Genomic DNA, 27,816 nt, shown 5'->3' on the forward strand with positions numbered 1-27,816 from the left:
CAGCTTTGCCAAGGTTTTTCTTTTGTCTGATGTAAGGCAAAAGAATTATTTTTTTGCCTCAATTTCCTTCTCTCAAAAAGTATTCAGTCTGCTTGTCAGTGGTGGAGAGGAGTGGATGTTAGAGGAGAATATTTTTAGCGTCGTTACGTGAAAAGTTATTTTAATGAATGGTAATCTTCTCTCAATTATAATCCCCAAATATAAGATTGGATCAGTCTTTTATGTCATCTGAAATGGGGTTTGATCATACTGACAAGGCTGCTGATTAACAGTGGGAAGTTAAAGCAGGAAGGAATGTACTGAAATAGCTTCCTTTCTTGAAATGTAACAGCCACCTCACAGAGCTGCCAAGATGCAAATGATGTTTCAAATGGAAACTCACTGTTTCCTTTCCCCTTTCCAGTGCTCTTGTTCCTTTGGCTGGGACGATGGGGAACAACTACACCTCAAGTCTGTATTACCGCTGCTTTTGGACCAGCCAAAGGGTGACCCTTCCTTCACCAGGGAAATGCCCATGCCTACGCTGTGTATCTGGGTGGGTCGTACTGCTGGCTGCGTCCTGCGGCACTGGGATCTTGGGCTTGTATTACTCCAGCACCATCTGGCTGACAAACTAGGATGTTTGAAACTTTGTGGGAGGATGCATCTGCTGAACATACATGCTGAAAGTGTCCATCTCTCCCGTCAGGTTGATTCTCTCCACTAGACTTGCATCCACTTTTTCTTTGAGTTTCTCTTCCAACTGTTAGGAAACAAAACAAGCAACAGAGAGATCAGCTTTCTGACTTGAAATGGCCATTCTTGAAAACTTATGTCCTGGCAAAATCAACCTCTTAAAACCTAATCTGTGCCCAGACTATATCCAAAACTCAGCCAGTGAACACTGGAAAGCTCGTTGGACACCCTAGACTGACCTGCCAGGATGGCCTACAGTGGCATTGTGTCCTCAAAGAAGTCAACCTCCAAGGTCATATATGTAATTTTAGTATGACATGCTAATGTACTAGCTTAATGCCGTGGCACCTGTCCTGCTAATAAAGATGTTTTTCAACACTCTGCCTGTGCCCAGACTGCAGAGGAGGAGGAGGAGGAGGAGGATGATTTCCAGTTCTAGTGGTGGAGAGGCCTTGATACAGCCAAACATCACAGTTCATCTACTGACCTGAGGCATTTTGAAAGCACCTTAATGTAACAAGCACTGTGGGTGCAAAGCATGTCAGCATAAATACCTCCTCTCTTCACTCCACTTTGCCCCCATATTTCATGCACATGTTTTCCCAAACCTATTTTGAATTACTGGCTTTCTTGTTTTAGGAGATCATGAACCATGAGAAGCGTATTTGAAAAAAAAAAAAAAAAAATTGGTCCCCAATCCAAAACAAATTATGTAACAAGTATAAAAGGATTTAATCTAAAACTGATGCTGCAAAGCAAGATCACAAGCAAATGACTTTTCTCATGTAGAAACAACAAAATCAGTTCTTTCTTTGAAATAAAGATTTAATAGTGTAATAATCAATGGGATGCTACGCAGAGCAGACACTACTATGGCTATTTTAGTACTTTTGACTCTTCCAGTCTCCACAGCAGCCTGCCCCTGAAGAGGGAGCAGCACGGCATCTCGTGACAGAAGAGGGGCTGCTGCTGGGTGCCACCTCAGAGGTGCTATAGAGGAAAGCTCACCTGCTGGGTGGTTGCCAAGCAGTACTCTGCAGTACTAAGGATGCTGCAAATGAGGCAGAGCTCTTCCAAGGTGAACTTTGCCACTTCAGAGCCTTCCTTTTCTTTCAGCAAACTAGTGATGGTGAGCCCACCGCTGCTGCTAGTTGTCCTGGGGGGAAAAAACCCAACAAACACAAAACCTGTAAGGCTTTCAGGTGTACAGACACGCACACACTGCAAAATTACTACTAGATTTCAATGTCATAAAAAGCCCTTGTGACCACAAAGTCCAATGCCATGTGCAACACTGGTCAGTGTCATTCTACATCAAACCCACAACAGCTATTTTTGTTAAGGATTATCTTTTAGAAAGACAAACAGAACTTTGTATCAAGTCTTCCAGCAAAGGGCAACTTGCTCATTGGCAACACGATAGATTAAGATGCAAGTGGAATACGGCTTCCCCCAGCAAGCTTCACCCTCACTGCCAGGTACTCAAAATTTAATTAAAGATTACAGAAAAATCTCAGTAACTATCAGGCAGCATATCATACTTATCTTCTCGGTACTAAACAGATGTCAGCACGCATTTGAAACTTTGGTAACCTGTTTTAAAAACTGATGATATCAACACAGTAAATTATAAAAGATACCGCTGCTTTCCACTGTCTTCCAGTGATTAACTGCTGTGTATCAACAAAGAAAGACTCAGAACAGTTCAAAGTCAGGAAATTCCCTACCTCTCAATCTTTTATAATCCAAATCCATTAAAAAAATAGGACAGTGATATTTATCTTGGACAGCAAAAATGGAGCACACAAAAAAATGTGTATAAAGAATGCAACTGAGGTCTGATGGAGAACGCACATTAAATTTATCTTTCCACTTGTCTGGATGTAACTCTCTCCCCTTCCATCTGTAAAAGATTTTACTGGTTTCAGAAACTCATTCTGCTGCTCCCAGGTTTACAAGGGAAACAAACTGAAGATGGCAAACAGCATACAAAATTATCTGTAGTGAAGGCTGGCAATATCTCAAGGAGCTCCTTTAGCCTGTACACTTACCCGTATTGGTGTAAACTCATAATGATTTCCTTTCTTTCCACTGGATTTACATCTACATATTTTATTCACATATGTAAAACGTTACAGAGCAGAACGAGTTACCAGTAAGCACTTTAGCATCACACAAATAAACCACCTTCATTATAAATTATTACATGTATAATGTTGAGCTAAGGCAGCTAAGAATCAGAGTATTAAATCAGTTACCCAAGTAGCAGGGTAAGTGCAATTCTGCAGGCCAGAACTCTCCAAAGAGACTCGGGCTGGCATTTCAAAAGGAACTTCAAGAAACTGTAAATCTGACTACTAGTCAAAGCCAAATATGAAGCTATCCTCCAGGGGCCCTTAAAAGAAAAACAATGTCCACTTGGTCTCTTGCTGTTTCTCAGTGCAATGCACTGAACTTTTGAGAAAATTGTGAAGTAAATGTAGTTATATTGTTGCTACATGGTTTCTTTGAGAGTGAAACAGAAGTGATCACAAGTATGTATTTATTATCTTCACAAAGCATCTGGTCCTCACTGGAATGTCTCACCAGACGGTGCTGCAACATTTGGGAAACAAAACTCACTTGGGCAGGTTTCCAGACAGAATTTTCCAGGCGTATTCCCGAAGGTACTTCTGGAATATGGTGGTCAGGGCTATCATCGGCTCACCGGTGCTGAGCTGGGAGCACTGCACCATGCACTTCTTGTAGTACACAAAGAGGTCAGCGCAGCTGGGCAGGACAGCTCCTCCTTCATCCACGTTGGGCTTGGGGGGACCTTGAGCCTTGAAGTCAGCCACAAACCTGTCAATCAGTTCGCCCAGATTTCTGATGCGGGGGAAATACATAAAGATATTTTAGTATGTTGGGGGAGGAAATGGAGGGAAGAGAGAGAATAATGCTTAAAACCAGATGCCCTGTCTTGCAACACCAGCAAACACATTCCGATTTTAGCAGTCAGGTATTCCAGCCCTTTCTTATCTCCACCCTTTCAGCACAAAGCTCACACAAGAACGTGGACTGGACCGACGAGTAATGACCTTTTGTACTCAACAGTTTTAGTGGCAGCTTCAATCTGTTCTCCAGTCACAAATAAAAGCTCGCAAGTCTGCCAGGACTGGGTTCAGCACATTTGATGCAAGTGCATAAAGTGTATGCTCAAGTTTCATTCCTGGCACTGGCAAAAGTAACAGTCGGGCTTCCCCTATCAGCAGCCTCCGGAGCAGAGCTCGGGGAATACGGCTTTTAAAGGGATGTGCTCAAAATGGTGTGCCATTTGCCATTTCTTGGTCCCATTTGGATACCACCTGGTTTTGCACAACTTCACACGTCTTTTAAATAAGTTTTATTTAGCATGAGCACAAAGTGCACTTCCTACTTAAAGTCTTTTTAAAAGCATAAAAAGCCTTCCTATTGTCTCCAGTGATTCATTATAGCCTAGTCCTTACTCAAGTATTTTCATCTTTAGGCAACAATAAACTTCACTCCCACCATTTCATCACGACAAAAAGGCTTTCTAGCATGGCAGAGGGCCAGAACCATCAATACAGAACCAAAGAAGTCTTCTGATCTTGGGGAGTTCCTCTGGTCCTACTCCTCCAGTGACAGCACATCCGTGTCAAGAACCAAGACCAGCTCTCCTGACACCAGAGCTCAGCTAAGCGGAGTAACCTTTGCCAGATGAACTAAATCAGCAGTAAACCTCCTCCCCCAGACGCACAAATACACACAACCCTCCACAAGGAAGTCTGGCTTTTGAGGAATGCATAGACATTTCAGACAACATGCCCAAATGGAGTTGTGAAGTTCCTCTCTTTTATATTCCCACTTCCACTACTTCCCCCAGCTCTCCCCTTCCTACGGCACAGCCTTCATGCCTCTCGCTGCTGAGGGTGTAACAGCTAAACTGAGAGCTCATGCAAAGAGACTACGTGAGAATGGGCATGGTGTTACTGATGGCATGGCAGCTGAGGCTCTTCAGCACGTCCTCACTCACCTCTGCCAATGGAAGGGGTAAAAAACCCTGCCAACCATGAAAACTCTTCCCCAGTTTCTGTCCTTCCTTTCTTTCTGTCGTGTGAAAGAGTAAACCCACTCTGGCTCCAGTTTCCCAACGAATGCACAGCACTGCACAAGTAGAAAAGGCACCCTGTCTCGTCCCTGAGAAACTTACAGGTTGCTGCACCAAAACGGATGAGCTCCTGCCGTGGATGATCCACCGGCCCAAACAAATCTACAGAAATATGCTTGCAATATCAGGGCTTTAAACCACGAAGCAAGGCTCTTTGGCTTAAGCTAGGCTCATAGGCGATTGCAGAGATGAGTAGCCCCTTTTGTCAGGCTTATTGCTTGCTGCTTTGAGCACTTTACATAGCTCTGATTCCACAGATACACACAGTTCCTCGGCTTTGTTACAAGAACTGTAAAAACATCAGGCTGCTCAACTGATGTGATAAATCTCTACACACTGGCACGAGCAATTGAATGCTGAAGTGAAGCATTGATTGTATTCGACCACAGTGAAGCAAAATATACCTCCCCCCGTAGCTGCAGGAGAGCCAAACAGATGGCTGCTGCAGGAGGGCTCACACGTGCTGCAAGCTGAAGCATTCCTTCAGGTTCTCAAGTAAAACGGACATGGCTTGCTCCTTGTCAAAAGGCCCACTAAATTAAACAGCTGCATTTCCACCTCTGCATCTGCACTTTGCTCCGTCTGGGCAACAAAGTGGAGCTTTCTTAGCGCTCACCCGCCACTTTTTTTTTTTCTTTCTCGTTCTCTCAGACTCAAGACACGGTCAGGAATGTCAATGGCTTTTGTTTCTTTATGCTTACTCCACATGTTCGCCTCTTCTCCGAGGCAAAGTGAAATGTATCTACATTTTCCTCGTCCCCCAAGGTCTTGTCAACTGGGATGGACGAGCAAACGCAGCTGTCCAAAAGATCTGGGAGTGCAGCGCTAGAGCTTCATGCTTGTTCTGATCCTAACCTGGAGAAACTGCCCATCAAAGGCAGGCTGTGAGGACTGCTCTTATCTCAGCACGGGATTGACACAAGCAAACATCAGGATGTTGTGCACTAAGGGAACTAATATATTATTAATGCACACCTCAATTGGTGTCAATCAAACTTTCACAACAGTCTCAGTTGGCCCAAAATACAAATAGGAAGGCTAACAACCTTTGTGTGGTACAATGGGAGCACAAAGAATTTGGCAGAAAAAGCTACTGGGAGTTAAAACATGAAGGCGGCAGGAATACTACAGAAAATGAACATTTTCTCTATAGATTCTGCAAAAAAGCTCCAAGATATTCTCTGGTAGTACAGATGTGGTATTTTTCCCAACAGCAGCATATTCATTGGGAGCAAGAACTCACCAAATTAACCAAGAGAAAAATGAAATGAACTCGTATAAAGGGAATTTTATTCTGGTTCTTAAATCCTTTCATTCCTATATTCCTCTTTCATCTTTCTTTCACTCAACCCATTCAGTGCTTTTTCTGCACCTCTGGCAATCAAGAGGAAAAGCAGGCAGCTCCTCAGCTGCATGAGAGAACACCACAGTGCTCAGTAAGTTGGTCTGTTCAGCGATGTGAACAGTTGGTATCTGTTGGGTGCTGGGGAAGGGCAATGGCATTGAGACGCCTGGACCACTTCTAGGGCAGTTTCCATGGACTGGGTATTTTGGAAGCCCATCTGCTCACGAGGCCATAAACACACATCACAAAGTGCCAGTTTTCCGAAGCTTCTGAATGCACACATGCATTTCAGCACACTTAACCCCAGCTCTGCATACCCCCAGCACTGATGGAGCTCTTCCTTCACTCCAGCAGAGCAGCTCAGCTCACATGTGTATGCCTCTGCTGCTCCAACAGGCCACAAAGAAGAGCTAAAGACACACATCCCAATGGGGCAGCAACGAAATCTGCTTTGCTGGTAAGAAATCTGATATTTACACTGCAGCGAAGGGTGGGGAGCAGCATCTTTAAAGTCTTTCTTTCAGGTGTCTCCTCTTAAATTGCTACAGATTTTGGCACTGTGTATCTTGAAATGCGTATGGCAACAATTTTTCAGAAAAAAAGGTCCAGGCTGCTTTCTGCCACAGTCTTAGGGCAATGATGAAGAAAACTATCACACTATGCTCACTATTCAGAGCCCAAACATACGATTAATTATCCAAGCAACTCCTCATTTTCAGACATCAGCAACAGATTCCGCAAAAGTTCAATCAAAGGGGGAAGAAGAGAGGAAAATCATAAAGGAAAGCAATTTTTGGCAGACGGGCAGCATGGGGAATACTGTGGCAGTTTTCCTTTGAACTCCTTGCAGCCTGTGGCTATAAAGCTAGTATAAAACATCTCATGATTGTAAAGGAAAAGGAGGGGAAAAAAAAGCAACTGAAAGGGCTAGGAGCACAGTGGGGTAGAATTACCAAAATGGGGATTAAAATGGCCCCCAGTGAGAAAGGAAGAAGTATTCAAATAAGTTTGAGCTCAGCTGGGCTGAGGGCAGGGGGGAGAAATATCCATTTCCCTTTGTTATACTGCGGAACCTAAACGCAGCATGACAGATCATTGTGCAAGGTTTTATTTATTTATTTAAAAAGCATAAAAGGTTGATAGGACATAGGAAAGCTTTTTCAAGATGGCTATCTTGGAGTACGGACAAAATCAGGATGGTATGAGCCTCAAGTTATGCACTCTGTCATGTGTAAGTCCTTGGAAGACAGAAGGGCACAGATGAGTTACATGAGGCAGGCACCTCTTTCTCCTTTCCAGCCACACACCTGCACTAAAAGGCTGTATTGGACCTTCTTCAACCACCTCCTCTCCCAGCTGGCGCAGTTGTTACAGAGATGTTATTTAAACCCTGGTGTGAATCAAGGTGCACAAGACATTGTGGTGAGAGCTCTAAAAACTTCGCAGAGCTCTAAGCTGAAAGCTCCTTTCATTCAAGTTATTTTGCTGCAAGTCAAAGACAAAGATGAAGAAGTGGTCCAGGGAATAAAGCCCCTGACAAAGTCCCAATCTGTGAGCAGTGATAATGTTATCTTACAGCCAGCTCATCTACGGCAGCTTTCATCTAAGGATCTCAAATAACTAACTTCTACAAAGCAAATCTTGAAACTCCTCTGCCACAAAGCCACATGTGTATTTTACAGAAAAAGCAAACCTACTATTTGTGGAAGGCATGAGACGAAAGAAAGGCATATGTCTGCAGTGGGAATTGCAGAGGCAACAGAAGCAATTTCAGAAACACTAAGCCTCTGCAGAATGGCAGCAGGCATCGTTCCTGCAGGCCTTTGCAATTACAGACGAAACCAACATCCACAGCCCTCTGAACACTCATTTTTGCCCAAGCAACGGTCCCACTCATTCTAACCTTCCTGAACCACGAATACTGCTCCTGATGAAATTAGGAAGCAGACTTTCAGGAAATTAATTTTCTGCGGCTTGAGTACAGAATCTAGTACAATCCAACTGCAATACACATTCAAAAGCAAATAAGCCCAAAAGAACATGCTGGTTACTCACTTGTCCTGGGACTCGATATACACGTAAAGGTGAGGCTCAAAGCACTTGGAAACAATGCCATGAAAAGGATTGTCAGGGACCTTTGGCTTCTTTGGCTGTAAGAAAACATTTAGAGAGTTGGTTTCAAACCTGCCCTGTAAGACCTAGAAGAAACAGTAACGCCACGGCACAAAAGGATTTAAGTCTTCAGAAATATTACAACACAGGAATTTGCTGTCAAATAATCAAAGGCATATATAATTGGCAGTATACACAGCCTCTTCCTCTTAACAGAGCTGTTAGTATTCCAAGGAATTATCCTTTCACTTGTAAAATATTCTTAGCCTTAAAGAGAAGGCTGCTCCATGCTAACAGATTTCAGTAGAAGAATCTTAATGCAGCTCGTAAATAAAACCTTGCTGAACCCTTCCAACAGTAACAACACTCCACTAGTCACCTCTGAAATTAAACGTAGCAGTTACTTGGAAGCACCATTGAAAAATCCCTACATTTTAGAACATTAAGAATAATAACTCAACATTAAGACTTCATCAGGATGAATTTTATTTAGATAAACAGCACGTAATTACCGGCGGAGCTGGAATGATACAGGCAACATTACAGGACTGCTTTCACCGTGAAACGCGTTTCTGGGGATGCAAAGACTTCTATTTTAAAGTCACATTAGAGCATTAAGCACACGTGTCATTTAGGAGTCATCCGGTTTAGTCTCATTTTAGTTTAGTACTGCACTCTCCACCGTGGCCAAGCACATCTCACTGAAGCCACCAGGACCACTCATATGCTTCAATTTGTGCATGTTCAGGTACCAGGCTGGGCAGGACCTTTAAGCGCATTTTTGCCCTACAGCTAGATTATGATATTTCTTTTTTTACTGATAGACAATTTTTCTTGTTGCTTCCCGGCAAGCTGACAATTTTTCATTGCCTGCAAAGAGGGCTGCAGTGACTCTGGAATGGAATCTTGCCTCTTTCCACAAAAAGCCAGGATCAGCTCCCAGCCAATGAAGATACGAATTTTTCCAGTTGAAATTTTTTTTTTCTTAGCAGAAGAAAAGCAAAACAACAGAGCCTAAAGGACATACTCTCCCAAATGACAGAGGAGGTGGCACTAAGTCTTTTGAGGAAATAGCAGAGAATGACAAGGAAAGCATTTCTCAGCAATGATTAAGACTCAGAGACACAATGAGTACTAATATACGCCTGCAAACCAAAAGTGAGCAAATGGTTTTATGGAGACCAGACCACCTCTATGAGACTGGCTTCATTAACCTTCTCGCTAAGAGCACGACTGGAGAATGTACGTTTTTATGGCTTTGGGAGAGAGCCACTACCCGGCATTCCCGCCCCAGCCCCTTTGCCAGTGCCTGCCCGTTCCTGCCGGATGCACACAGCTCATCGGAGCTGGGAGGAAAACAATAGGTGGGAATTACAGAAACCTTCCAGTTGCCAAGTCTCCAGGATGGCAGCGCCAACACAGGGTTGCAGATTCATGATGTTTATGATTTACCAGGCTGGAAGAGCCAACTCCTAGAGCAGGACTGGTTTTCTGCGTGTGCGCGTGTGTCTTTGCATCATGCTATTCCCAGCATGTCTGGTGGAGAGAATACTAAATCTTTTAACAGTAGCAGTGAAGCTGTATTTCTGAGTGTGCAATCCCATCCAAAAGCTGCAGATGTTTAAGCTATTTCCTCCTTGAGTTTGATGGAAATAATAAAAGGTTACTGTTGTCACAGTAAGGAGGTCTGCAGCTGGCCCAATTTCCTTTCATTACAATCCAAAGTAAACAGATTAAATCAAACTGCTAGGATTACTAAAAGAGGTTCTTTTTTAACATGGATTCCCCCCGCCTCAAACTCTTGTGCTCCCTTACACTCCCAAGTGTCTTGAATTGTCAGGACTAGTGTCTTGGAAGAGCTCTACCACTCAAAACTCATCTTCAACCCTTCCCATCCTTTCTCTTCTTCAGCTAGTGGCAGCAGAAGATGAGACCTCCACCATGAACTCACCAGCACTAACCACAAGCTTCGAAACTGAGATGTCGGAGCCCACGGGGTCCCCATTTGGCAGACAGGTGCCTGGGGGGCAGCTGCCCTTGCAGCAGAGTCCCGCACTGTGTTGAGCATGACCACAGGGCATACCCAGAAAGAGAGGGCAACCTCACCACAACCGGCGTTTCAAGGGATAGCTCAGTGGATGGCTTCGTACCAGCTTCCCCATGGGCAGGCAGCAGAGCGGTTCCTTTCTCAGAAGCACCTGAACTGCTTCTGGCCAGGGCAGTGCATTCTACTGTTCAATAAAACCAGCCCTAAGCAGCCTAGTTATTGCAATTATCTCTTCACCTGCCCTCTAACACCACTGACTTCTCCAAGGATGTCCTCTCATCCCAACACTGCACAGCAAAGCCAACCTTCTCTCAGCTATTACAGATAGTGGAAAGCAAGCTCTTCATGAAAAACACACCACACGTGTCTCCCCAAGTCCCCAGCTGCCGTCTTCCAGATCACTGAAAGTCCAGCTGTATTTTAATGGAAAGAGAAAAACTTTCTTTAACCATTCCAACACTGTGGATGGAAGGCGGAGGGCTGCCTTTATCATGTGAAAATCTGGAGGGGGTGCAGTGCACCAAACTGTGCTGGTGGACAGCTACCACCCCCCAGTCTCCCCAGGGGCACGGATCTGAGCAGGTCCTAGGGCCCTCGTGATCCATCAGGATACCACCTGTAAATGGCCCATTTACAGGGCTGTAAACTCACTGAATAAGGAGAGGGCATGTGCTTCAAGCAACTTACAATTGAACACTTAGAAAACATCCACCTGGTGAGTAAAGAAATATGGGGTTTACAGGCTTTGATATCAGTGCCAATTAAAACAACTGAGTTTACTATTCACTCCTTTAATGTTTGCAGAGGGCTTTGGAAACCCAGTGCCTTTACAAGTGGTTAGGTGGCACCTGCTTTGCAGAGGTAATGGAAGAAAAGCACTACAGAGATAAAAATCCCAGAAGTAATATATCTGGAGTGAAAAATCTAAAACCAACACTTGAAAGTTCAATGAGTTGCCTGGTGACTCCAGACTTAGTCTGCCTGGTTGACAAAGCAAAATATGAATTGCAACTGTTTGTAGTGGGAGCTTCTTCTGGGATCTGAAAACCCAGCTATGCTAATTTGTCTTCCTTTGACAGAAATCCTGTAGCTACATTTGAGCTGCTGCTGCTGCATGGACTAGAACAGAATCCAACCCACTCCCATATGGCAGGACTGTCTCCGCACTATTAACTGAAATCAAGATTTCTTTGGTTTCAGTGAAGTGCGCCAGAGCAAACCATGGTCGTACTGGGAGCCTGTACACTGCACAGAGGATCAAAACTGGGCTAAATTAATTGCTGTGAAAACAAATCTTTCAAATCAATGTGATGGGGAAAGCTTAGGCACCACTAGAGGTTTTGACGCAGAGGCTGCCCCACTGACAACTGAAGAACTTCAAAGACTTACTTTGTCCATATCGCTTTTCTCGATCACAATCTCATCTGTCTCTGTCCCAGTTTCATCCTCCAGAAATGGGTTGGCGGAGGGAGGTGGCACTTCTGGCTTTTTCTGTTAAAAAAAAGAGGAAGATCCTTAGAGAACAGTCTATTTCGTCCCCTCTGGCACCCAGCTGCATTCATATTTTGCTTTACTAAGCCCTTCAAAGCACTGTACAGCAGTTTGTCTTCTCCAAGTAGAGAGGTGACTGTGGGGTGCCAGGCAGTGCCGCCTCATCAAGGTTAGAGCACACTCCTGGTACAGGGCTGGAGTCTGGCTCCTCTCCATCGCTCCACCAGCACACCACATCCTCAACACCCTTACAGCCTGCTCTTCCTGCACCCACGCTCACCCGCTCTGCCTGAACCATCCCTGAAGGGGGCATTTTTGACCCCTGTCAAATTTCCACTCCCTCAAACCACACACTCCAAAGTGGCTCCAGCGGGAGGACACACGACAGCAGAACCCCCCAGCTCTGCCGCCGCAGCACATCCCACATCCCTGCTCCCACCAGACTGCTTGGCCCCACTGTGCACTCCCTAGATAGCTGTTTATAATTACAACCTTCATTTTGTGTCTAAAACAGGTCAGATGATGACAGCCAGAGTGTTATAGCCTCTAGACACATCAGAAAGAGGGACAGAGAGGTGTTCCTTTCATTTCAAGCCACATCCTCCCCTTCTGTTTTTCTCTGTTATAACAGCTTTTGTGCCTACCTTCTCCAAAGGGCTAACAACCCAGTGAAGCCAATTTAATTAAAGCTGCAAATTTCGTATGAAATTTGTCAGAAAAATAAAGCTGTATTTTAAGAGATCTAAATTCAGCCAGAAGGAAAACCTTACAGGATTTCCCTTTTTAATTAGCAACACCTACTGATCTACAGCAAATTACAAGTGGGTCCAGCAGGTTTGCCTCGTAGGCTGAATTATCACATCCAAGTAGGCTTCAAGACACCAGCTGGGCAGAGAAGCCAACCTCAAACCAGTGGCTTCTGAGCCACACATCGACTCTGTGCTCCCAGGGCACTTGGCTGGTGGAGCTCTTGGCTGAGACTTCAGGCACAAAAAGCACCGAGATGGCCCAGAGATATTCCCTGAGCTCTTTGTCTTGACTCTGCCTTTACAATCTACTAAACGAGACACTGAAAAGAAGCAGCTACCAACGCCCCTGCAAGTACAACTAACGCAACGATGTGGGATTGAAAGTTGGTACCATGCGGAGAACGTGTGGTAACCAGAAATGAACAGTGGACTGTAGTTATAACGTGCCATCGACATGCAGAGAACAAACATTATAACGCGGTCACCGTGCCACAATTACTTTGTGGTTCTCCATAGCAATGTCCCTTGAGCTGCAAACAGCACAGAGCCCAGGAGACCCAAACAAGCAGACCATCAGCATACTTTCCTTCTTGGCAGCCCCGTGCCATCCTCTTTACCACTGTCTGCAAGATCAAGAACCACTTTCCCATCTGCAAGGCACTGTGCAGTCACACCGAACACCCTAACCCGGCAGTGCGAGACGAGGCTGTAGGTGATGCCTTTTCCAGTCTCCCATTACCACGGCCACACGTGAGGGGGCTTCTTTCTCCTGAAGAAGCTGTTGAGTAAAGAGTTGCTCTTTAGAAATCCCCTTACCACAGCCCCATCAGCTAGAGTGCAACCTGAGAAGCGTTTAGCTAGAAGTCCTTCGAAGTTGGTCGTCCTCTGAATGGCAAACAAAAGCAATTTCACCTCGATCTCCTTTGCTCTTGTGCGCATTATCTTAGCAAGCTCTGCCCTGAAAGAGAGGGGGGGGGGATGGGGGACGTTATAGAAAAAACAAATGTGGTTTTCTCTAAAGAGAAAGTTCTGAAGCCTAACACTGTAATTCTGTCTGTTCCCTAGAGATTTGCATCACAAAATTCAAGCTAATTCCTAAGATGCTCTCTAACATAAAAGTGCTTTACAGTTCACATTTCAAACATAACCACGGTTGTTGGGAGCCTTGTGGGTAACAGGACCCCATCTCCTAACAGCCAGTGCACCACAGCAGCCAGGGAAGCCCACAGCACCAAACCTGGGGTCCCAAACCAAAGACAATGGTGCTACTGGGACCACAGCTGGCACCCTGCTCTGGTCCCCTGTCTCTGGCTGGCAAAGACCATGGTCCGAGGCAGTCACACCACAGTCAGCTCACACCATTTCACCTGGCCTCTAAAATTACGGCTTTTTCTCTCTGTTACATTGAAATTTGACTTCCACATCACCTCACTCTCCCAACAGTACGTGCGGTTTTAGTGATACCTCTCAAGGTTTTCACTGTTCACTTGCTTGTAATCACGGAAAATTCTACAGAGATATTTGCAGACTGCCTTTAGAGCACTATGAATACAGCACCCATTTGGCAAAAGACAGGCCAACCTTTTGTTTAAGGAAGGTGACTGCTGAGAGGCATCGCGAGCTCCCCAGACTCCCACCTTGTGACATGGCAGAACTCCACAGCGATGCGCTCAGTCATGCACCACTCCTGCGGAAACATGCGCCCGTACTTCTCCTCATAGTCCACCAGCTGACGCTTTATCCAAGCATAGCGCCTGTCAATCTTATCCAGCCAGGCCACCTGAGGGAGATGGAGAACACCACCTTTAAGAGCAGCAGCTGCTAATATTCAGCCCGACTGCTTAACTGGGCTGCTGTAGTTTCGGAGAGGAGCTTGGGCTATCAATCAAAGCTATCTTGACCTTGGCTATTATTAATAACACTGTGAATGCTAACAGTCATTCTTCAAAGTCCTTAAACACACGCCAGACTGAAAACCCTATCTTGTACGAATTAAGAGAGCAAGTTCTGTTGAAAACGAGGATAACAGTACTCCTAAATCATGTGGGTACTATTGAAAACTTAATCCAATAATAATTCATTTGATCTCCCCCTCTTTGTTTCGCAGACAGAGAGGTTAAAGTCAACAGTGGGATGAGAATGCAGGAATTCCTGGATTCTCATGTTCAGCTGGTTTCATACTCTGGGGACTGCGGATCCACAAATTTCTACAAGAATTCTTCCAACATGAGCAGGATGGGATTTCTTCCTGCCAATATTAGTGCTTTCTGGTCAAAAAGTAGAAAGATGAATCCAAAAAACTTTGATGGAAAAATGCTATTTAAAATGAAGCATTTTAGCTTTCTTCTCCTCTCTGTCACAAACTGTGAAAGTTTCAGAATTGTTAAAATACACTTTGATTCAAAGTCGGTTTTGTTTTTGTTTGTTTTTCAAATCCAAGATGATTATAGTAAACTTTTAAAAGGTTCTTAGCATTAGGACAGGAAGTTTAAAAATTAGCTACAAAGATTAATCCACTTCCTGGAAATCCCTGCACCCCCTTTTTTAGGCATTTTGGGTTCTTTTTTCACTTGCTTAAGGGAAGGTGTTGTTTTGCAAAGGTTCTGAGTTTGCAATTTTCAGAGTTTAATCTTTAAACCCTTTACAAGGCAGAAAGTATCTCTAACTTTTATTTATTTATTTATTTGTTTATTTATTATATGAGGGGGAAACATTTCCAGCATTGGTATGTGAAACTGATGTCTAAGGTGGGAGGAAATCATCCTGGCAGAGACAAAACTGACTCCCAACTCATCTGCCCGTCCACATCACACCCGCAGGTCGCTGCTGCTGAGCCCTCGGGTTAGAAACATTTCACCACAGGAACCTGTGGAAACGTGAACTTTGTGAACGCCAGCAGAGCAAAATGTGAAATCCAAATGTAGCTTGCTAAGCTTCCTTACATCTTGGTTTTCCTGGAAAAGGACCAGATACTCTGAGAGGTGTTGTTTAATAAACTTCTTGATGATTTCCTGTTTGATTCTGGGATCCAGGACGTTGGCGACTAGACACGCATCACGTAGGACATTGCTGGGTCCACCAGGCCTCTATCAAAATAAACAGGAACAAATGATTTAAGGTTAAATAGCTGAACAGCTGATTGTAAATTGTACTGCATCCAGATTATATTGTTTTTATCCTTCCCCATTATTCTTCTGGGTTTGATGCTTCTGCTGCTAGTCTTTATTATCACTGAGCATCTTTCTTCTGCCGATGAAAATTGAGCTGCTTCCATTTTGTTGGCCATAAAGCTGTTCTATAGCTCAAGAGCCAGGAAGCTCCCTACTGCAGAAGAGCTGCCAGCTCCACCTGCAGAAAGAACCCTTGTCCCTCCACTTCTGCCAGAGCTTTCATCAGTCTAGATACTCTGAAGAACAGCTAAGAGAAGTGGCTGACAAGTGGGACAAGAAAACCCCTTTTCTCCTAAGCTTAAGGCCAAATTAATGGGGGAAACAAAGCAGTCTAGAGATGATCAGTTTGCAACATGAAGTAGCATCTGCTGGTCTGTATAAGTGCATAGCATGATGCTAGTGGAGAAGACAGAAAATTTAGAAACACGTAAAAAAAAAAATGCTCTTTTGATGCACCTTCACACAGACAGATTTCCCCTTCATCAAGGATCTGTCCCAAATAGTTTCCTCATTTCCGTACTTGTTAGTTTTATGAAGAAACCAGCAGAGCTGGTACTCTGGAAGACAGAACTGTTTTCTTTGAAGTAAATTCAAATTCACACCTACCCCCTCTTATTGTTTGCAAACACCTGGATGCATAGTTTTGGGGAAGCACATTTCACGCCTTAGCCCTAGCCCAGATCTGCATCTGTCCTGTCTGAGTAAACCAGAGACAAACTCATTGACAGCATGTCAACAGAGCTCCGGTGCTTGGCTTTCTCTGAATTCAACATGAACCTTTTGTGTTCAACAAATAACCAGTAACCTGGGTGAGATGCCGAGGGAACCCCACTCTGGTCTACAGGGCCACCCACAAAGCGCCTGGGGCACTCCTCGACTGGCGTGCAGACCTCGCTGCACCAGATGGGTGCGGTGGGACAAAGGAAGGGTGGCCTTTCTCTCCCACGCTCAGAAACAGTGAGAAATATACCTAGCACCCTACAGCTTGGGAGACTTGTCTGCTTTTTAAAATAACTCCTGAAACAGAGAAAGATCAAATCTTCACATAAAATGAGATTAAAACCAATGACATTGAATAGTTTTCAGCAACACTTTTCAATGGGATTTTCAATTCAATTCAATTTCAATTCAAATTTTTTCAATTTACCTTTGTACCTTGAGAAGGAAAGGCTTCCTCGAAGTCAGCCAGGATCTGCTGTCCCAACTCATTCTGCGCTGCCTTCACCCTGATGAGGACAGAGGAAACAAGGGCTTTGGCGGTGGTACAACTTCTTGGTTCATTTCCTGCAAACTTTACTGCAAAACGAACTGAAATGCTAACAGCCACTGAAGGTTTTTAAGAGAAAAAAAGAGCATGCTAAAGAGAAACATCCATACTAAGAGAGCCTGTATGTCAAAAAGGGAGAACATCTGCTCCCTGAATGACACTGGCACAACAACTCCAGCTCTGCAGCACCGACACCTGTGCTGTAGCAGAACACATCCTAGGTGCCCCTGCCCTGCTGCAACTAAGTATTTTAAGAAGGGCCAGTTGATCAGCCGAGAAATCAGCAGGGTTCCTTTAATGCCAATGTGAGCAATCTACCTTTACATTCGTGTATGTTGATCACATTTCAACAAAAGTAACACGTTAAAAGCTTCACAATGTCTCAATCTTCATTTGAACTTTTCCAGGTGCAATGACCTACTTGTAAATGCACCCATGTGAATACTGTTGGCTGTGGGTTTATCCTATAAATCCTCCATGTCTTCTTAAGAAACATAAAAGAGCAAAGGTATGAAATGGGTGACAGAGTTTTGAACAAACCACAGTATTGCTCTTTATTTGGCTGAGAGAATAAAGCTTCCCATTTCCAGAAATAAAAGTCAATACAGCTTAATTGATACTTCTGGGGAAATGGAAATGCCTACACACACTAGAAAGAGCCAAACCATACAGTTAGGCACTTATATCCCTCTGCAGCACTTGAATTCTTCCATCACTTTTTATTATACTGGAAACGCTTTAAGGTCTAAACTGATCATTCAAAGCAGTGGATTTTTCCACTGAGATTGATATGTTAGAAAGAGCAGCTACATTTACTTTTGTGAAAATGTTTGTTCAGACTGTGGGGAGACTTTAGAATTTTTTTTTCTTGTCTAAGACTTCTCAACCTTATCAAGGAATGACCTGCTACTTTAATCTTCCCCTTTGAGGTCCATTAGTAGCAAAACCACTGCAAGACAACCTGACAATGCTGGAGAACAGGCTGGATTCTTGAATGGTGCCAGAAAATTCTACTCCTTTAAAAGCAACAGTGAAAATATAACTTTCTATCTGTGATTTAACTGCATATAAGACCTGCCTTACCCAGGATTTATTAATGGGGATTTTGCTGGAAAAGCTTCCTGCCTGCAATGTCAAACATAATTCTCACTTAGCTCTCTGTTTCACAGGAATGTTTAGAAACACCTCCATGCTTCCAGGTATAGATCCCCAGTTAACACCTTCATAACTGTGAAACAAAAGGGATTGACTAATATGCTGAAATAGGAGGAGTGGGAAATTCGAGCAGCAAGGAGGAACCCAGCCCAGCAGCCACAACTACAGGTATAATCTTGCTTACATTGTACAAGTAAGCACTAGCAATTCATGTGAGAAAGCATCACAGAACCAAACCCTTTGATCCTTAAGAAAAAGGCAGGGGGCGAAAAAGAAGAAAAAAAGACACTAAACATGGATTGAAAAAAATTCTCTTTTAAATAATAAAGACACAAGAAGCCTTTAGTATTAGGAGTCACAGAAATGAATGAGTTTGTACAAACAACTGGAAGTTATTAACTGTGGTGGTACTTCCCTTACGTCCAGCTACAGGGACCTTCCTATTCAACAACAGCTGCAGCGCAAGCACAGTGGAGGCACTGGAAAGCGCCGCAGCCAGATTCCTAAAGACTCAACAAATTTAAAAGAGGCACTGTCAAGCAGTTAAAAGCCCTGTCCGTGGGCTTTGTTGGTTTAGGCTCCAATTCAGGAAAGTACTTAAGGATACTCTTAATGGGGATTCTCATATCCTTAAATTAAGAAACTTGCAGGAATGCCTCGCTGAACTGGGATGTTAAAAATATATATTTTTAACACCTGTCCTGCTTAAAAATCTCTCAAAAGCAAACAGGGGAAAATTAGTTTTAGCTTTTTTTTTTTTTTTTTTTAAAGTGTTTTGTAAGATAGGGCAGACATCAAAGCAGCCAAAGGTTTAGGTACATGTGAGCAATGACAGGGAACCTCACCGCCCTCCCAGCAACAATCACTCTTTAGATAAGCACACACACAGACAATTCTTTTTTCCCCACAAGTATGCACCCAGAATCATGAAAACCTTTATGCCATCTCTTTACAGATTGATTGCTTTAGGCAAAGAACACAGAAAGGCACTTGCTTTAGACACTAGAGATTATTGTTCCCCACGGAAAGCTGTAAGCCTTTCAATAATTCAGAATAATCTTCATGCAATGGAAACTGCAGCGATAAAAGCCTCAAGCCCATGGCTGGCTTCACTCGCTTTCATCACTGAAGGGCCACTTCTGCACGTGTACAAACATGCGTGTTTAACCACTTGCAGAAAGAGAATTCCCCATTAAAGCTTAACAACTCCAGGCACTCCTGCCCAATAACAGATTTAGGATCACTTCCCAGGTTGGTTTGATAAGGACTGACCAGATTCCCCACGGCAGCATGCTGGGGCATCACAGCAGCTGTCCTGGCTTGCCGCAGCAGAGAATTGCCTTTTCCTGGGGTTGCTCGCATGTGCCAAAACCTTTGGTTGCCCAAGCACTAGTGATTTTTGTTTCTCTGACTTTTGCTTTATTATCAGTGGCTTTTGTTCTCTTTTCCCCCCGCCTTTAAAAAAATAAAAACAAGAAAACCCACTGTTATGTTTCAAATGACATTAAATTACTAGAAACCACAATTCCTTTAGCCAAAGCTACCAGAAATCTTAAACTACGCCTGGCAGCTTGCTGAGATAAAAAGAGGCTGAGCTAGCCTGTTTTTCTGTGGCAAACTTATAATCATCTTTCTTCTAAATACTTTCCAGGCTTTTTTCCACTATCTGCTAGGCTTTCTCAACCACTTTCCTGGGTGGGTTTGTGCCTGCTAATTGTACATTCTCTCCACAGACAGAAAACAGATGAGGATTGAGAGATAGCAAAATACTCATATTTACTACAAACAACTTCCAATGAACCATATAAGAAGTTGTTTTAGGAACACGATTAAGAAAACATTTACATTGGGATATGAATTGTGAGATTTTTACATCAATACTCCACAGGATCAGCACAAGCCGCCAACTAAATTGAGAGTTCAGTCCAGGCTTCCAACAAATACTTACAGTGGGATTTCTGTTTGGTTATTTTCAAAGGGACATAACAACAGGTGGAAAACAACATTAAAAACACATTATTAGTTTTCACAGCATCTAGAAGCAGGAACTTAAATTGAATACCCCATGACAAAGAGCACATCCAACACCGCCAAGCAGGCACTTTTCCTTCCCATGGTTTCCCATTCATATTTGGCTTCACTCCATTCACACCAAGAAAGAGAGGCTCTTTATTAAAGAGAGCAACAGCATCTGCTCGTTTAGCAGTGTATATAATAGACTTATTGTATATAATAGACTTTGGTTACTGTCACAGGTCTGTGCCAACATCTACTAAAGCATTCCTTGCCTCTGCAAACATCCTAGAGGCTTCACTTGTACTATTAAACCAAATTCATGAGATATCAAACCCCAGCAATTTCACAGTCTAAAAATAGCACTGCGAGAAAGCCAGGCAAAGTTCCTTTGATGTTTCATGAATCACAAAAGTATTTCCAAGCAAAGAGAGAGAAAAGTAACTCCAAATCGGGCCCTAATACGCACAAATGCAGTCAAACTCCAAAGCAGGTATTACTGTGCCATAGACCTCCCTGTAGTAATTTGTTGCCTGGATGTCAAAGCAGTAAAGAGATTCCAGCAACACCCTGGGTGCAGCTCCCCTTTCGCCCCACAAGCAGCCACGTCTATCGCTACCAGATGGTGCAACTCTCCCTGTGTAAACACTGGAAGGAAAACCCTGCCGAGGCAATTCTAAAAATAGGAGGAACAGACTTTCTTGAGCTTTTCAGATCCTTATCTTGAAAGGAGAATAAAACAAAAGAAGTTTTCCTCCATGTCCTTGCCAGTCTCTCTGGCGTGACTCGAAACCACTATGCCTTTTAGCAGCAGCATGAATTGTTTTCTATAATTATCAGCAACTAAGTAGTAAATAATCATCCACCAGAAAGGGAAAACCAGCCAGAATTCTGGACCAAAGCTTAAATTATATTTGGCCTTAAAATGCCCAGTGACAGTAGGTTTCTGCCCAAGGGCATCACCACTCTGGAAGAAAATGAAGCAAACTCTTTCTGAACATGAGGTTGGAACAGACAACAGTCTAAATTCAGAAAAGCACTGACATATGTTTGTATTTCCTTGATGTACATGTTCATTTAAGCAAATGCTTATGGTCAAATGCTTTGTTAAAACAAGGCCCCATTTCTCTCTCTAGATTTAGAGTGGATTTTTCTTTTGCTGTCTCTCATGGATTCCATCTGGGTTTTCTGGAAGAGGTATCTATATCATAAAGAAAGTCCAACAGATTTACATGAAAATATTACAAACAAATCATTCAAACACTGCTTCCATCATTAAACAGCACAGGCAGCCAGCTGCTGTCTTAGCAAAGGGAGTCACCAAAAAAATCAATGACTGTGTTTGGAAGGCTCCTTCAAGTACCTCTGTAGTGAGCAAAGTCACCTCAGGCATCAAGAGGATGGTGGCGATAGATTTGCAATTTTCACACTGAAAAGAAATGCTATCAGGTAGAGTTGTAGCATTAGGAAGGTTCATCCCTACCGTTAACAGGCTGATTTCACCTCTGAGCTGTGCTCAGCACTACAGGCTGTCAAGCAAACACCACGTGTGTGACGCAAGAGAAATAAAGCCTGCTGTAAAGCAGGAAGAGTAGGTTTTGGCCAGGGACAGCAACGGCCCCTAGAACAGGAAGGGCTTTGTTCCCTCGACACCCAACTGTCAGATCCCCAATGAAGCCAAGAGCCCAGCAGATCTCGTGGCTTAGTCACCACTGAGCCTTTCACCTGCTGCTGCTGAGAATGGTGGGCACTGGCTGTTGGAGCTGCACCAAAACTCACCAAATTTACATGTGCAACTCCACATCAGAAAATCAAGACTATACAACCTCAGCAAAGAAGTTCAAAGCACTCAGGGGTGCCACGTGATTTTGGGAAGATTTGCTATAAGCCTCAAATCTCAGCAAAGTTGGGCACTGGGAGCAGGTTTTGGCAGAAGAAACTCAAGGTGCTTAGAATAACTGCGTTTGGCAAATGCCCAAAAAGAAATCCCGCCTGCCTAAGCCCCTGGGCAACGATGCAGTTTGACAGCAATAAGGCACATGCCCGGGCAGAAAGGGGCCCCAAGCACTGCTATGTTAATGCATAAATTTCTGCTTCATGCCAGGCTGCTCTATCACTGAGGTTAAGAAAGCAGGGAAAGCATCACCTCTGGGTTCACCACAAACACCTGCACATGAAGACCACATAAAAAAATTTGCACTTCCACAGATTACTCCAGGTAAGTAAATTAAAAGCCAGTCAATGAGAAGCGCAGAATATTCATGAACTACATCCATACCAACTACTGTTATTTAACAGAATAGGCTGCCTAAGATTTGAACAAACTGCGTCCAATTTTAACCTGTTTGTTTTGGCTGGAAGGAAGCTCAAAGGACCATGTCCAGCCTTTACATCCTTGAGAAACGGATCCTGCCTAATGCATTTTCTAACCTTCCTTCCCAGCAGGCAGGCAAGTGCTCCTGGTTCGATCATTTTACCTTTCAGAAAGCTGTCGGATCTGAGGAATCCCCATGTATTTGTTGAAGTGCTCTAACACATTCACGACACCTTGGAGAAGGTTGGCAACTTCACCATATTGTCTCCTCCTGGTCATAGCCCTGCAGAGGAAATTAAAGCTTTATAAAGGCAGATTCAATGAAAATCCTGGGTGGTAATTCCACAGGCTACCTCATCCCCGCTGGGTCATACAGGTCCCTATTGACATTTATGTTTCTAAAATACACAACTCTTCATTAACATTCCAATGCAGCATTAAAATTTCACTTAACTGATGCTAAAATAAACCAATCCAGCACACATCTAACAATGCTTCAAAAAACATAAATGTCAAAAGCAACACTTGGCAAAGAACATGTAAACTACTGAATGCATCCGCTTCCCAGTATGGGTCTGGAGGCAGTAAATGTTATTTCACTATAATGACCTGAGTTAAGCCATTCATCATCACACACAAAGTGTGAGTTAAAGCTTCACAGGGAGGAGAATCATTACGCTGAAAAGCTATTAGCCTTGACTTTTCTGTTAATAACTTTCACAGGGAACTGACAGAAAAAAAATATATCCAGTTTATTTTTACTTTATCCTTTAGGATCATTCCAACAGAGACAGCAGTCGAAGTAAAATTTTATTCTGAACACTTAACAACCCAGTGTTTGTACAGAATTTATTACGATCCAAGAATAGGATGTGCATGGGTCTCACAACTTCAGAGATGCAACATGTAAAAACCTGAATTTCCCTAGCCTGTGTGTTCCTCAAGCACATTAAAAAAACAGCAAAGGATTACTAGAAACATCTAACCCCCCTTCATACACAGTACAAGCTGTAGGGGTCCTTGAAACTCATTCTCAGAACTAGAGTAGACCTTTCAAAAAAAGGTGATGAAAATACCCCAAATCCCTGAAAAGGTACCTCCCTAATGAGGATACCTAACTGCACAGACTGTCTTCCTCTTTATCTTTACATTCCTTATCACCAAGGATCAACAAAGCAATTCAAGTAACTGGTGCAGCAAACCATGAAATACAGCAACGTAGACTGCAGGTCACTCAGAGCAACACAGAAAGGATCTGCCAGCAAAAATGAAGACTGCAACCTATTAAGCAAACTTCCCTCCAGAAAAACAAGCAGCTGTTATAGACCTATTCAGAGCACTGCACCCAACTTACAAACTCAGCAGTGACGTTGAAGTACCACTAAAAATTCACACACTTACTCCAGTGAATCCACACCCCCTGCCAGCATATGCAGGTGATTGAGGGTGGTGATGGAGGTGGTCAGATGACGCTTGGCATGATCTAGCTGCTTGATATCCCGCGTGATTTCTTTAACCTAGTGAGGAAAAAACAAGAGTCTGGTTAAATACCGAGCGACAGCAACAAAATTTTAAGGAGATAAGCAGTGCTCTCTTTTCGGAACTACCCATACCTTAGCTCTACAGCCACGTTAACACAGGGACAAGGGTACATGTTCAACATGCGCTTGACAGCAAATTACCAACCAGTCAGCAGCACCAAAGACAAAGATATCCCCTTCTTAATGAGAAGGGGATGCAAACCCCAGTGTGTGACCCGCTTTTCCAAGGCTAGAAAGAAACTGCTGCTCACCATTTGTTCAGACTTTTCAGCCTTGTCTTTAATATCCTTAATTTTACCAAAGAGTTGTTGAATGGCTTTCTGGGCTTCTTCCAGGGCCTAGAAAAGAAACAAGGTCAAAGTGGAAAAAAAATCTGCATTCAGTTTTTACCTTCTAAGAAATACACAGCTGCTCCCTACATCCCCCAGGCTGGGGCAGCGGAGGAGAGCTGTTTTCTTACAAAGAAAATTTTGTCAGCACATCAAAAGTCAATCTACTGTATTGGGATATTTAACCTGAGTGGACCAGGGTTTCAGTATCCATTTTACAATAACGCTTTGGCAAAATCTGATTGAGATATTCTATGAAAGCACCTCCGTGATAAGAATTATGGAGAGGTTTAAGATTATTACAATATATTTTGACACATAAAGTGTGGAAAAATACATAGAACTTACTCCTGATCAATACGTATTTAGAGTGGGAAAATTAACCCCCACAAAACCTCTATGCTTATCACCACTTCTAAATAAAAAAAACCCAAACAACATTGTGTATAGAACACCCAGTGTTTGCCTCAACAACTCACTGAATTAGCAGGGTATTATCCTGTTGGAAACCAGGAGACATATTTTGCAGATTCCTTTGGGGTGGGCAGCTCAGCAGGACGAATGGCCCTTTCGAAGCACAGAGGAGAGGGCACAGGTTCAGCAGGTAAAGAGGGTCCGGCACAGAAAGCGGACCTCGCCTGGATTTTTGTGCTATTTTACCACAAGCTTCTTGGGGCGTCTGGTCCCCTTGATACAACCACGGCACATCCTGACCTCACACAACCAGCGCGAACTACACGTGGATTCAGTGAGTGAAGCCACATGTCCAAAATCACATGTCCAAAATCTGACTTCTGAAGTAATTCAACACGTTTTGCCTTCCCAGTCTGATAACATTTCCAGCTCCACTTTGTTTCCCGCTGTTAAGTGGGCTTCTATCCCTCTGTTTTTATATCCAGTCCCATGACCAAGGTTACAGTGCAAGCTACAAGCTCCTTCAGCAAATAAATTTAACACATCTTCATTTGGAAATGTATGAGCAAACTATCTGCCAGGAGCTTTTGCTGGAACATAGCTGCATTATAATAAAAGCATAAAAGTTGGAAACGTTTTATAATTCATTTTCCAGAGGGGAAAAAAACCCTCTCCTCTGAAATACCTTCTGAATCATGTGAAAGTTAACACTTTATCTATTAGTGTCACACAGCTATCATATAGCATGTTCACTAAGGCAAATGAACACACAAATGTGCTGCAGGGACAACTGCATCAGAAACAACCACCACCACCGACCTCCCCAGCTGGCTCCAGCCTAGCCACCTTTTAGAATAAAGTTTTCTCTTCCATTTAAAGGCATGTGGATTAAGTGCAAACCAAAGAACTAAAGAATGCTCCTTTCAACATATTTAACCATAGTTTCTGTACTCGGTCCCAGACCACGGCTGCAGCACATTACTCAAGCGGGCTATTAAACAAGCAGCAACTGTCCTGCATATTCTGAGATTTGGATAGCTCTGTATAAAAAAAAAAAACCCAACATCCTCAACCTGAAATTCTTCATAGATGCCAATTACTATGTTTCCCTTTGCTTCAGCACTAATGTTAAATGCTAATTTCTTCGCATGATTCCAGGGATCCCTAAACTCTCCAAAAGAAGAGTTGAAGATTTATCCTGCCAATTAAAAAGAAGAGACATTGTCCTCCTTCATATGCAAAGCCAAGTCAATCTCACAACACTTACTCAACCTTTGGATCATCTCAAACCAACTTGCAGGGGTAGGTATTTGGTAGGACCTCATGCATGCTGAACCATCAGGAGCCAAGGTACGGACGATGAGCTGGAAGGAGCCTGGGAAGCTCCTACACACCATGCAGCACAACAGAGCAATGCAGACAGGCAGCAGCACCACCCCAAATTCCCAACTGTCCATACACTTCTCTGATCCCATTCCCCTCTCCTAGGGCTAATTTTCCAGATGCAGGCTCAGACAACAGCCACAGCAGCTCGCCTTGCCAAAGCAAACTCTAAGACCTCCAGCCATCCACCGCAACCCTTTCATTTGGGGGTGGCATCTCCTGGCACCTCCAACCTGCCCAAGGAAGAGAGCTTCTGAGCTGCTACTTTAAGCATCAATACACAGCTCAAAGCCATTTGTTCAGCAATCAAGTTCAGAGCAAACAATGCTGTGCCTGAGGATTTCCATCTCCGGTCTTACAGGTTTTACATTAAAATCCCTTTCCCCTAAGGGAAAACTGCCTTATCTGTTTTCCTAGTGAGATAGAATATCATCTACTTGAATATAGGGACCTTTTCCAAAGTTACTGCCCCTAATTTATCCTCAGATAATGGCCCAAACAAGGATTTCTAACTGCCCACATATCAGCAGTTTCTCTTCTGCCCCTGTTAAGAAACCACATACAACCTATTTCTCTAACAGGTCATGATGCTTTTTAATAATATTATGACAAAAACCAGCAGGGACTATTTACAGGAAACTGGTTTTCACCTGAAGAACATGTTCCTGCTGCTCACTGCTCTCGGTAGAACCAGCACATGCAGCAGCAGGCAAACTCCCCACCTAAAAACTGCCCTGGGCCACCAACCAAAGTAAAATGGGATTCTGTTCTCGTACACTTCAAACTGCCAAAAATAAGGTGAACTGGTGTTATCACCTGGTCCTGACACTTGTAGCTTTTACCTCCTCACAGACTCTGGAAAAATGCAAACAGGACAACATGTGCTCTGTCCCCATCTGATGAATTAAAGAACTGTGGTCTCCCCCTGCTGTGAAAAATAACACGGCTGGGACGTGGGGGAGAGACCCAACAGCAGCCGTCATTCTGTTCAGGTTTTGTATCGCATCTCTTAGAGAAGGGGATGACCGTTAAAAAAAAAAAAAACACACAGAGAACTCAACAGCAACTTAACAGACCTCAGTAAATCAGCATCACTCATAAACACTCATTTCATTTCTTAAAACTTGCTTCCAAATATTTGCTTAGCCATTAAGACATAAATCTTTAGCTACTCTCCTAAAAAAAAAGAGCTGAATATTCCTTATTTGAGTCAGAACACACTAATTCATCAACATGCTTGTTTTTTAAATGATTTACCTTCAGAGATGAAAACTTTCCTTCAAACATACACAAGATTTGCTGAAAGTAACACTGCATGAAAATATTATTTTTTTTAAGTCAGAAGGGCACTGGCAGACAGATCTGATGGGAAGTTCAGAACTGAATTAAAAGTGTTACTTCTTGCACAAAGCTTACAATTAAACTTTCTTATGGTTCTTTTTAAAGAAACCAATGAAAATTTTTTGGCTGTAACATTCCAGCTGCAGCATCTGAAAGTATAACGCTGTATGTAGAGGAAGCAAATAAAGAAAACTAGCCAATAATAAAGCAAAACCTTCACCTTCCTGGTCACCATAAAGACAGAGTAAAGCAAAGAGCAAAACCAAGAAAAAACAAACTTCAATTTTAAGAAAATGCCTCGG

The 27,816-nt window shown here is 43.3% G+C and overlaps 1 protein-coding gene across 5 annotated transcripts in view; it reads right to left on the minus strand.

Annotated features, from left to right (window-relative positions):
- Positions 1 to 27,816, minus strand: part of VPS53 (VPS53 subunit of GARP complex) — a 67,427-nt gene that overhangs the window by 24,059 nt on the left and 15,552 nt on the right. For all 5 annotated transcript variants that reach the window (XM_037372159.1, XM_037372170.1, XM_037372188.1 and 2 more), the window contains 12 exons: positions 24,299 to 24,385; positions 23,908 to 24,023; positions 22,670 to 22,789; positions 16,905 to 16,983; positions 15,530 to 15,673; positions 14,225 to 14,367; positions 13,404 to 13,545; positions 11,737 to 11,838; positions 8,244 to 8,338; positions 3,298 to 3,540; positions 1,684 to 1,831; positions 660 to 742 (listed from right to left, as the gene is read on the minus strand). In XM_037372159.1, the coding sequence (XP_037228056.1) occupies positions 660 to 742; positions 1,684 to 1,831; positions 3,298 to 3,540; positions 8,244 to 8,338; positions 11,737 to 11,838; positions 13,404 to 13,545; positions 14,225 to 14,367; positions 15,530 to 15,673; positions 16,905 to 16,983; positions 22,670 to 22,789; positions 23,908 to 24,023; positions 24,299 to 24,385 (1,502 nt within the window). The remainder of the gene's footprint in view (positions 1 to 659; positions 743 to 1,683; positions 1,832 to 3,297; positions 3,541 to 8,243; positions 8,339 to 11,736; positions 11,839 to 13,403; positions 13,546 to 14,224; positions 14,368 to 15,529; positions 15,674 to 16,904; positions 16,984 to 22,669; positions 22,790 to 23,907; positions 24,024 to 24,298; positions 24,386 to 27,816) is intronic.

Source organism: Falco rusticolus, chromosome 1 (assembly GCF_015220075.1).
Source record: "Falco rusticolus isolate bFalRus1 chromosome 1, bFalRus1.pri, whole genome shotgun sequence".
NCBI classification, from domain to species: Eukaryota; Metazoa; Chordata; class Aves; order Falconiformes; family Falconidae; genus Falco; species Falco rusticolus.